This window comes from Rhamphochromis longiceps, linkage group LG19 (genome assembly GCF_057381845.1).
Source record: "Rhamphochromis longiceps isolate RC_006_pf linkage group LG19, R_longiceps_female_GT1.1, whole genome shotgun sequence".
NCBI classification, from domain to species: Eukaryota; Metazoa; Chordata; class Actinopteri; order Cichliformes; family Cichlidae; genus Rhamphochromis; species Rhamphochromis longiceps.
Genome location: NC_140575.1, coordinates 17,080,455 through 17,092,789, shown reverse-complemented (window position 1 = coordinate 17,092,789; position 12,335 = coordinate 17,080,455). Strand labels below are relative to the sequence as shown.

The following is a 12,335-nucleotide window of genomic DNA, read 5'->3' as shown; positions in this document are numbered from 1 at the left end:
TGCAGCGATTCACTGACTTTATTATTTTTTAAATCTGTTTTCTGTAAAGAAGCACAGGATGAAGAAAATTGTCCTGATAATGAAAGATTGAATTTAAAAAATGTGCCTTTGATAGAACACTAGGTGTTGAAATACTTGCTCTACCAAAAATTGTTTCTAATTTTTTCTGTCAGTTTTAGCAGAAGACGAGAAATGGCTTTTGGAACTCAACAGTTTTGCACTTATTTGTTATGAAGGATTCGTGTGCCAGTGAAAACCATGGAAAATTGTAGAATTAACCATTTTTCTCAAAACATTTTACTGGCCTGAGGAAGTTTTAGAGAAGTAAATAATCCCATGGAAACTTGCTTCAGAAATATCTGTATAATAGAGTGCGTGGTTCAATTAAAATTAACTGAGAGGGAGAAAAAAATCCATACTGATTAAATAATACCGATGTTTGGGGAGATTAATCCAGTCACTTGACGTTATGATGTTCTCTGTGTGGGGTAACCATCACATTTGTAGCTTGTACTTTTACAAACTTTAAATTTGCACAGCACCGGATAAATGCCAACTCTAATAATGTCTGGCCTCACTCGAACAAGTGTGAGCTATGACTTGAGAAACACCAAGACCCAGGAGATGCAAATTGAGGACAGTATAGTAGAGTTCATTTATTTCTCCAAACATTGTTGCCTCCCAGTCATTTATGTTAATCAGGACTACATAATGGGTTTGACACATTTTATTCAGTAAACATCTTACTGGTGTGTCAGCCTTACTTAAATATTTATTTTTTATTAAAATTACTAACTTATTATGGAATTTATTATAGCATATGTCACAGCATAGCATCGTAAATTGAGTTGTTATCTTTCATGTATGCACAAATGTTTCAGTCAGAGAAGGGTAATTGGTAAGCACCTGTATTGTGAGCTCTGGTTATGAAACTGTAACAGGGAGACACACTCCTCTCTTGGCTTGTGTTGTACCCACTACACAATCCAATAATTCCAACGTTTTCACTGTATTATTGATGTGCAGACTCACTTTGCTCGTGCCATTCTGTGAAATTTCAAACTGATTGGCATCCCAAAAGAAATGTCACCATCTCAGCTTTCTCATTTCGCCTCAGACTCTTTCCCATCTCCCCCTCTGGACACATCAGGGCTCTTCCATTTTCTGCTTCTGTTTCTAGTGTCTGTCTGAGAGCCCACCTTCACCACAGCTCAGTCTTAATTTCCTCCAACACATCAAGTCCTGTGAGCCATTAGTCTGCACCTCTTGTGCTTCTCTCCTCTCAACCTTCCTGCCTTCACTGTCGCTCATCTCCTTGATCGCCAGCCTCCACCCTAGCCCTGTCCTTTTTCTCCTTGAAAATTTGGCTGGCAGTGTTCACTTCACTTTCTTCTTTCACCCTGCTGCTGGCCCTGTCCAGTCATTATGTGCCCCCCTCTTTTCTTATCTTCTTTGCCTCTCCTCCCCTGATATATTCTTTCCTGTCTCTCTCCAGGCCGTTTTCTCAATGGCAGCTACTGCTCTTTTGAAGAGGGCGAGTGTAGCTGGCAGTCAATAACAGGCCGCGGTCTCTCCTGGAAAAGACTCCAGTCACCAGTCAAGGCAACCAGACAGACCTGCCCATCATCAGGTAGCTCAGACACGGCTTTTATCACATCACGAACACAGCTCCGATCCAACTGTGAGATGACTCGTTTGCAGGCTCTTTTAAGTTTGAGCAGTGTGACCTCATTGAAACTGACTTCAAACGAGTTATCGGGGCTTTTTTTTTTTCACTTGATCTTAATTTTGAATATTTGAGTCTTGAATTTGTGAGCGTGGAAGGAAAACACAGCCCATCTCGATATAGCTCAAGCATGTAGACTCTTGTGACTCCAGTTAATCATCAGTGCAGGGACTCAAGTGGGTCTCATGATGCAATTTTAAAGTCTTGCTTTGGTGTGGCTTGTTTTTGTTCTCAACTATTTGCAGATCTCTCAGTAGAGTGTGGGGGGAACTATAAATGGAGCACTGTAATTTTACACTGTGATCGTAACCTTTGGGGTGAGAGTTTAAAGCCTTTAGTTTAATCAGTTATAGTTCAGAATAGAGAAAATTCAGGGGAAACCCATCAAAACTGTCACTAGATTATTATTGTCACCTTTCTAAATTTTCACTAAGATATTGTAAGACAAAATATCAGTATTCCAATCTTCCTTTTGTTATAATATTAGCAATACATGTACTGTTATACCATGAGTATTGTGGTTGACGTTTCATGACAGTATTCTATCAAGTAATACTCTGTGATCCCCACCCTTAGAGCTTTAAAATGATCTCAAGTATAGCCAGTGCTCTGCCCTGCACTAACAAACAAAGTGATCCAGAAAATGCCTAAAGTTTTATGAGCTTTTCCTTTGTTCCTCTTCTCCATTATTTTTTTATTGAATTCACCCAGGTAGGTTTTGAGTAACCTCGCTGGCAGACAAATGGCAAATAAATAAATAAAAAAAGATTTTACATTTCTGACACTTATCTTTGTTATGGATGTGTGTGTGTGTGTTAAAGGTACTACATTCACTGTGGAGGGAGGCCAGTCTAAAGGTCAGCGTGGCTCAGCATTACTGAGGAGTCCTCTCTTTCCTCCTCCTTTAAGAAACTCTCCGTGCACCGTGAGTTCCTCCACATACTGCTCACTCGGTCTGTCTTTCCAGTCTCACATTCAGAACAAACCAAGGGCAAATGTTACAAACTACCAACAACTGCTGTGATTCTTTAAAAAAATGTGGCTTTGTTTCTAGTTGATAATCATCCATATCTCAGCTGAAAGGACAGCTGCCCCTAGACTTTATCAGCAGGTAAAAGCCCGGGACTTGGTTGGAGTGTGTCCACCCGATTTGTTTTAAAAGCAGCTTGAAATAGTGCAAAGCTGAATTTTAACCCCAAAATAATTTTTTTTAAAAAGAGAACAAGAATGCTGTCATTGTTAGCTCTTTAACTCTCCATGATGCAATACTTACCTGATGATATACACTTTATCTTTAAGCATGATACACGGCAGATATGCTAATGTTTGCAGTTTAAGTTTTAGCAGGTCAGTACACTTGTTATGGATTTGTTAGGCAGCTAATTCCAGCTAATACATATTACACAATGTAAGGCTCTTTTTACTTTGAAAATGTAAGATGAGTTCAATCAATCAATCAATCTTTATTTATAAAGCACTTTTCATACAGAAATGTAGCACAAAGTGCTTTACATGGTTAAAAGCAACCCACCCCACCCCATCCCGCCCTCCAATTCACTCCCCACACTCTCATTAACATAAGCGGTCATGGATACATACACACAACTTAAATAGCATTTTTATGTTTTTGAATCAGCATATAACCTTGACTTACTTTATGTCTTGAATATGATCCCAGTAACATCTTTAGAAACCAAGCAGTAACCAGCCACGACAGCTGGTTAGCACTGAGCCATCTGTATTTCCTGTGAGACCCTGAGAGACAGTGAGGCTGACCTCGTCAGTCACAGGTTCACACATATCGCAAGTGATGCATTATTAAGATCGTGATATGCACAGAGCAGGTCTCCAGGTAAAAAAAAAAAAACTTCTGTACTTGACATCTTGATTGATGCTGCTGCATCTTTGATTAGTCAGATATTAATATTTCTCAGCACAGCGACCTTTGACCTTTTGTGCACATGGAGGAAGTTAAGTTGGATATGCTGAGCTGATTAAAAGGTCAGAAAGGTCGTAAAACAAGAGAACAAGTTAGCGCAACTTTAGAAGAAAAACACAGAGGAAAAACTCGATGGAGGAGAAAAAAAGACGGGAAGGAAAACAAGAAAAACAAAACAACAAAAGTGATGTTGCTGCTTCTTAAGGTGCACATCAGAGGTGTCTTAGGTTTGTGGAGAGCAATGCAGGCCGTGATGCGCCGCTGCTCACAGCTTCTTGGCGCGCAGCCAAAGATTAGCAATGATTCCAGATTAACGCTCTAAATCTGTCTCTCTACACTGAACCGGTGCTGTTCAGCCTGGCCTGTCCGCTCTTGGACAACTTTGTTGAGGATATTAGCTTTGGGTATTAGCTACAGGCCACTTTCACTTTCATGTTATTCCCAGTGTTCACGGTGCGGCGCCTGTAATCTTGATGTTTAAATGTTCACCATGTGGTCTCTCAGTTGATAAGAACCAAAACCTGCCATCCACTGGCACAATCCAAGCATTCATCCTAAAAGTGTTGAATTTAGTCATCAGGCTTAAGCCAGCATCTGTTCCACTTAAATGGTGAAACAAGAATTATGTTCTTGGCTTCAAGAAACGCTGGAGAGGGACGTGGTCACATCCTGAGACTTGCTTTTGCTGTTCAATTCTCGTGACAGCCTGTGTGTTGTTTAATTTTCAGCAGGTTTAGACCCAGCATATCCCTCCTGGAAAAGACAATGTTCGGCTGATATGTGATGAAGCATGCAGGCTGCAAAATAACTCAAATTATAATCCTGATTGAATTCTATTAATCTTAGAATAATTAGAAGTGAACAGATGGCTGTTACTGATTAATCTCAGTGCAATTTTAAATGCATTCCCCCTTGACTGATAACACATTTGGCTGGTTTCCTTCAATTCTAAAATGCTCAAAGGACGTTAAAGTTGCTGGTGTATTTATAGTTATATTTATACTAACACTCGCTATATGTCTCAGAAATCATCAGTGCAGCTCTGTTTTAACCTGTAGTGCACAGTGATCATTTCAAATCCCATCCTACTTTCACAGGTGCGATTCTGGCTGTGCTTCACGAACTTCCAGAAGGGGGCGCTGTCTCTGTGGATCGTGGAGAACAGCACAGGCCCCGACAAGCCGCGCCAACTCTGGCATTCAGCCACTCAATCCAAATCTGAAAGAGGCTGGAAACTCGTCGCACTTCCCCTTTACGGGCTGGCAGACTGGTATGACAAGTGCTTGCCTGTTTCACCGCATGTCAGGCAGCTGTGATTATATCGAGGCAACGTGTTTGGACTGTCTGAAGGCATCAAACTGACAGTTCCACTTTGAAGTGTTTAAGAGCAGTCATCGTCAGTCATCCGACTCTGATCCCAACAAACCTCTGACATGCTCACACAAATACTAAAGCGCTCCCGCTGCAAAAGAAGTCTTAAGAAACATGATAGAGAAGTTCTTCCTTATAAATGCAGATTTTCAGCATTTTCATTCCATTTTCTGGGAACATTTCCTCTCAGTTTCATAAAACTAATGAATCCCATAGGGACCCCAGTCTTATACAATGGACCTGCCATATGTACGCTTGTACAAAATATCCACTCTTTATTCCACTTGTCTGTGATGAAAAATAGATAAATCAATACACAAGGCTCTCTCCACTCGCTATGCCTTCCAATTAGCTACGGCCCTGATTTCCCCTCACTGAAGAGAGAAATAAATAAAAAAATAGAAAAAAGTAAGAAAAAAATCACACACACAAGAAACTCCAGATACGGTATTTCATCTCTGTTTGCCTGACTGGGGGTTTCTTTGCCATTCAAGCTTGGATAATCCTGCTCCCCTGTGAGTGATTAATTTTTGATTCCTGGGTTATGTAGTCAGCTGTGCTTGTGCTCTTAATTAGAATGTCATGTCCGTAACCACGAGGTGAACCTGCCAGACTTTGCACATTGACCTTTGTAGAGCTTAAATAGAATCAGAAACACAGCTTAAAGTGCAGGCAGAAGTCAGGGTATAGCAGAAAGTAAAGAACATGCAGAACATGTGGGCTGGCATGGTGTAATGTACTGAACAAAACCCCAAATAAATCACAGTGACACAAACCTCAGCTGACTGAACGGGACCAAGCGGTGACTGTTTCTTGATTTATAGAACTCTTACCTATTACAGGTTATGCAACTGCCATTGCTGCACCAATCAGCAAATGCACTTATTCACTATATTCCAGCAGAGTTAGATCACAGGAATGATATTGCTCTGCTCAGAGCCAGGATATGGTTAGTTTGACTTGGCATGAAGACTCAGGAAGGAAACAGTAGATCTGGGGTCAAAATCCACCATCAAACCTTCTTTAATACTCGCAGATAAACATGTTATGAAATGGCTCTTAGTTCCCTGTCAATATTTTCTCGATTTGATATTTAACTTATAAACCAGGGGTATCAAACATAAGGCCAGAGATCCAGAATTGGCCTGATGCAGACTCCAATCTTGCCCACTGGAAGATGTGATTTAGGGCACCAATTTTGGACTTCTAAGTGTATTTTTAAAAGTTTAATTGCTTTTTCTACTGAAAAAGACTTCTCCCATTGCCATTCAAACTACACCAAAGTAATTAGGTAACATAGCAATTAAATTGCAGATAAGTTCTAGTTTTTTACTGTACTATAGAAGTTTATATTTTAAAGGGATCTTTCTGCGAGAGAACAAAAACGTTCTGTTTTATAATTAAAGGATATTCTGCAAAACACACATTGATCTCTTATTATTTAAGTCCAGAGAGTTTTGCGGACAGATTTCTTTCATTTAGTAAACGAGCATTCCTTTATCATGTTGAAAAACTGAGAAATGCTGTTGAAATTGCCCTTCTTTTTCTTGTGTGTATATAAACTTCTTTACACCAACAGAAGGGGAGTTTTACTGGTCTGGCCAATATAAGATCAAAGTGGGCTTTACATATGGATGGGTTTTCTGTGGGTTCTGTGGGTTTTCTCCAGGGACTAAAGCTTATTCACAACAGTCCAATATGAATCTTAGGTTCATAAGTGATCATAAATTGGCCGCCTTGACCCTAAATTTGATAAGAGGTTGAGAGGATGGGTGTTAGTTAGCACTATTCTGAGTTATCTGTTACAAAAATAAATGAATAGATAACTGATAATTCTAAAATGTAGCCATACAGTCTGTGCATGTGCCACAAAACCCTGTATGAGTGAGCACTCCGGGTGCCAGTAAAAAGGAAAACCTCCCATTTAACAGCAAGAAACCTTCAGCAGAACCACACTCAGGGAGGGACAGCCATCTCCTGTGACTGGCTGGAGATGAGAGAAAAGAGAGATGACAGAGAGAAACAAGACAACGGGCAAATTAAAGGAGAGACAGAGTTAAAATGCAATAACTGGTAATGATTAATGCAGAAGTGTGTGTATAAACACAGGGAGTGAAAAGAGATGAGCAAAGAAGAATCACTCAGTGCATCATGGGAAGCTCAGCAACGCCTAGGCCTGTTGTATCACAACTAAGGGGTGACTCAAGGTCACTTGATCCAGGCGTAATTATAAATTTTAAGTTTTAATCCTAACTTTAAAGTAGAGTCAGTGTCTGTCTTCAAAATCTAAACTGGGAGCTGGTTTTGTAGTAGAGGGCCTACGGACTGAAGACTCAGCGTCCCATTCTACTTTTGAAAACTCTTGGAAGTATAAGTAACTCTTCGGTCTGAAAGCGAAGTGATCTGTTGGGATAATAAGAGGGTATGAGGTTCAAGCTTTCTCAGTTTAGCTCATACATTAGCGCTCCATCATTTCATCAAAATATGGTAGATTCTGACTCCAATAAACAACAGTTTCCGAGTCAGTGGGTGACATCATGGTGGTTACATACAGGCTTTGATCCAACTTCTTCTCTTTACCATACAGATGTGAGATCAGTTTTTTCTCCTAACATCTGGAAAAACAAAAGCCTTGAAAAAGTGTCACTTTGAAGGTTTGCGATTAAAGCGCTTCTCTTATATATGTTTAACTATAACCATGTCAATGAGTTTAATCTTTGTAAAAGTCAAACTGCCCTTTTTTTTCGTCTGTTAAATAGCAAACCTTGTGACACACAATGCACACTCTCAAAGGCCAATTCTCAGTGGGAGTTTTCTTAAAACACAATAAATTATCTCTCTCATTGTTTCAGACAGAAGCTGTCTCACTATTCACAGGTTGTGAGATGTTAAAACTCCTCTGCCTCTCCACAGGTTCTTTCTCTATTTCAGCACTGAAAATGGACCTGGACCCGGTTCTGCCATTTCTGTGGACAACGTCTCTTTCAGCATGGACTGCTTCTTGGCATGTGAGTGTTTTTAAAAAGCATTACTCCTTCCTTTTTTCGTAATTACGTATCAGGCTGTGGCTGGATTATAGAAATTGTTTGACTGATTGCTTGATTGATTGGCCATGACATGTACAAAGAGGAAACACTGGGGAGGATAAAAAGTTAAAAAAGAATTTCTACTTCAGCGAAACTTAAGTAAACAGTTGAAGTTACCCAAGGCAATTCAATTAATAATCAATACAGGTCAGCCTCATGTTCACGTTTCACAGACAGGAGATTTAAGTGAGCATCAATTTAAACCTTTGGAAGAATTCATCAAGGATTTACTTTTTCATTATTTATTCATTCCTACCCATAATATGGCACGCTATATGCTTGCATAAGACTTTTCGTGAGACCTATTTTGGACTTCTCAGTAAAGATTCCTGCTCTGTTGCTCTCTCCGTTAAATGTACTGCTGCTTTCCCTTTAGACAGACTGACAGATCTCTATGGAAATTATATGTAATAGTAAATTCCTTAAATCACTTTCTTTGAGAACCTCGTACGTGTCTTGAAATGTCAGAACTGGTGCTTGCTGATTCATGAGGGCTTATGTTCCAATGTCACACTGCTCGCTTATAAAGGTCAAGCTTTCCGTCACCTTTCCAGATATTTTTGTGTCATAATTGAGATGGTTTATCAGTATAAAAACACGAGTGAGATGACAACCATGTAAAAATGAGAATGAAAGGTTAGGAGTTCAGTGCCTCCTTCCATCTGTGCCTATCAGAAGGAACCAGTTTGAACTGTGACTTGAATAGTAATGTGTGAGAGCATCCTTTGCCTGAATATAGCTCTGACGATGTGAACTTTATTTAAATATAACAGTGCCTTCACCCTGGGCAAAAAAACAACAACAAAAATGACAAGGGCATGAGTGGTACCCACAGGCAGACAGTTGTTTGTTTTCCCTGAGTTTAATTTGATATCTCGTGATAGTTGGTGGATTATAACACTGGCCAATTTAAAGCTTTTTGTGGCATCACACATGATTGCTATAGCCACTGAAAAGTCAAAAACTAGGTGTGGGGAAAAAAACCATTTAGTTCAGGACCACTGAAGTCAACAAGAGATTGATGTTAGCATCTGCAGTAATTTATATTTGGCAGCATGGCTCGCCTCTGGGATCTTCCGTGCACGGCTGGAAAGCTGGAGGCAACACTGAAGTGCGCAGGCATCAGGGACAACAGATATGCCACTGATCTAGTGAAACTGCCTAAAAGGAGGAATTGTAGTGGAGGTGGGTTGCATAGCGGCTTGCAGGGTAGAGCAGGCTAAAGAAACTTAAACAGCCTTCTCTTTATACCCCGTTAATAGAACTGTATCAGACGATCAGGTTTTGAGAACAGCTGATGATCTGGGATCACACCTGAACTAATAATGTTCTTGATTCAACAATAATAAAATAACAAAATGAAACAAGCAAACCCACTCTGTAAACTAAACTGAATTGGAAACAAAAATGAAATTAACGAGTAATGCAAAAGTGTTATGACTTTGATACAATTACAACAACGCAATGAAAGATAAAATGTTGAAAATTATTCAGTTATTGCGTGAGCTACCGAAGCATGTTATTTAAGGAGCACTTTTCATCCAAATGTAAAAGAAAAAATAAATGTGAATGGCACACAGACTCTGTGCTGTATCACCGTTAGATGATTAATTTTTTTCATCAAATTGAGATATAATCTCAACACTACTGCCGTTACTCTGAAATGTATTCAGATAGCGTAGCTTTATCTGGTGTATATAATTGAGAAATTGTTGTTGATCCAGGCTGGAGCTTTTGTCACCTTCACCCTGTGCCGTACAGGCTTTCTGGATCACGGACTCTTTATTTAAAGAGATTACGTTTTCCAGCAGATATTTGCACAACAATTTGCGTGTTATGTCCTCCAGAGCAGAGGCACTGGTGTGGCAGTGCTGAAGGATCACTCATTCCTGTTGCACTCACTTCTCAGATGGCAAGTTCTTAATCTGGACCCAGTATCTATTACCTACTGCTATACTTGACACAGTCACTTTTTATCGCCTATCAATCAGGCTGGTTGATGGGAGATGCTGAAGCTCAGCAAAAGATGTGATTTCCAGGAGTGATCCCAGTGACTGATTAGCATGATGGATTCCTGAACGGGAAGGCTTAGCCTTGTAATGTGTTTCGGTGAGAAAACATAGTGCGAACACATTATGCAGAGGATCAGCCACCCGTGGCCTCTTTCCTACATTTCTACAGGCTTTTGTGTGATGTATAGTTTGGCAAGCATGTGCGCTTGATGATGCATCCATTGCCCTTCAGGTGTTGGACCAGACTGTCATTTTTATCATTTTATCCTCAGCAGAATCAATAAATTAGTTTATTGGGTTAGACAGCGCAGGAAGTTCATCCTTTTCTCTCTGGCATGTGCCATAATTTCTTTTCCCACGCACTCAGATGCATTAACAGGAGGAAGCAGCTGCTTCTATAGAGATCCCCAAACATTAGAGTGTGCCTCCTCAGTACCCGGTCCTTGACTTCGCTGAATAGTCATAATAGCACTTCTCCAAACGTTTACCTCTGCAAAAGATGAAGTTAAATTGTTGTTCTGAAAGCTGAATCACCAGTTTTGTACTGATGTCTTTATTGGCTGTAGCTGTCATGTAACTTGGGTATCAAGGGACTACAGAAATTTGTTCATTTTAGCAATTATCACTTGCACATGTCTGTGTTAATAAACATGACACAGCATGTACCAGCAAGTGCTAACGTTCTACAGTCTCCCGATGCATTCAGAGCGACGGCATGTGGTGCCAGTTGAAATCCTTTTTCATTCCCTAGACATCAAATATGCCATATTTGATCAGTGGTGTAGATCTCACTTCCAACTTTTACATATGGAGGCTTACTTGAAGTCGTGTTGTGACAGTACCCCAAATCCTGATCTTTTCCTTAATCTACTAACCCTAAACCTTACCAGAAAGTGAGAGTGAAAGTAAGAAGCAAATAAGGAAGCAGTGGAATAAAAAAAAAAAATAAAGCTCTGCTACAGGACATGAACTTCAATCTTTTGGCAGATAGCTTGTGACTCACTCCACCTTCCAAACACGGATTACCGGTGCTTGTCGTATCTCTGTGGCAGCAGAAAATCATAACAGAAGGGCACTATTTGACACGTTCAGATGAGAATGTGTTGTTTATTCATTCCATGTGTGGCCAGGTCCGGGTTTATCAGCAGCTTTATTCTCTTATTTTTGCAGCAGCGGATCAATCAACATTCACAGCAAAGGTTTAGATATGGCATGCACAAGTAAACAGAGAAATAAATGGAAAAAAATTTGTATTTTTGGGCAGCATTTGAGACAACGTGTACGAGATTTAGTCTCCATATCGTCAGAAACTGACTGTCAACATGATCAGTCTGTGTGGATACTTCTGAGAGCTATCACAATCTGGAGATATTTTGAGCTTGTGCTTGGGAGGTAACAAGGTGAACCCCCCCACCCTCTCTCTGTGGCTGGCCTCTGGTGAGCTTCAGGTAGCTTACGGCACCCTGCTAATGAACAGTGACAGCCACGCTGGCTGTTGCCTTGCCCTGTGGTTCATGCTGCTCCGTGGTGGACCTGCTGAGTCTTTCTCTTGCTCCAGCGGCATACCAATGCTGTGTGCAGCAGCTCCGTGTGTTCCTTAGTTCTGCAGCGGCATGTTACCATGCTGAGAATAACAATGCTGTGAGCTTTATTAGCAACTTTGTTGAAAATATAAGAAGTTCCTGAGCTCGTGTGCCGCAACACTTCTAAGAATCTTTCACTGGTGTGTAGGTTTTCTTTTTCTTACCCTCACAATCAAACACATTGCAGTGACTTGCTTGCTGTGATCCATCAAATCTGCACATAAACTCTATCCGTATCAAAGCTCCCAAGCAGCGAAGAGTTGGACAGTCATATTAATTTGAGGATTACAGGGCTAGGGAATGAGCTATTGATTTTTATGCTGGCTGATTTTAAGAAAGCAGTGTTGAGGGTTTTTAAGCTTTGAAGACAAAAATTACAAGATTCTTTTACCGCGAGGCATTTTCAGTCAAGACCAAAGCTATCTGATTCAGTACAGAGCTTTGGTGTATATTTAAAGCCCAACTTTTAATAATACATATTACCCAGAGGAACTCAGATGAAGCTGCGGCTCAAGTGTACAGAACATTTAGGTCAAGATGTTTGCTCTGAGTTAAAGCGAGCAGGTTTTTTTCCTGACCAGATGCAACTCTGGCACATAGTAGCTTTCTAAACCTTTC

General features: G+C 40.3%; 1 protein-coding gene across 1 annotated transcript in view; it reads left to right on the top strand.

The window, feature by feature from the left end:
- The window catches only part of alk (ALK receptor tyrosine kinase), a 120,640-nt gene that overhangs the window by 57,705 nt on the left and 50,600 nt on the right, over positions 1-12,335 (top strand). The window contains exons 4-7 of the mRNA XM_085392233.1: positions 1,496-1,630; positions 2,548-2,651; positions 4,763-4,935; positions 7,950-8,044. Of these exons, the coding sequence (XP_085248359.1) occupies positions 1,496-1,630; positions 2,548-2,651; positions 4,763-4,935; positions 7,950-8,044 (507 nt within the window). The remainder of the gene's footprint in view (positions 1-1,495; positions 1,631-2,547; positions 2,652-4,762; positions 4,936-7,949; positions 8,045-12,335) is intronic.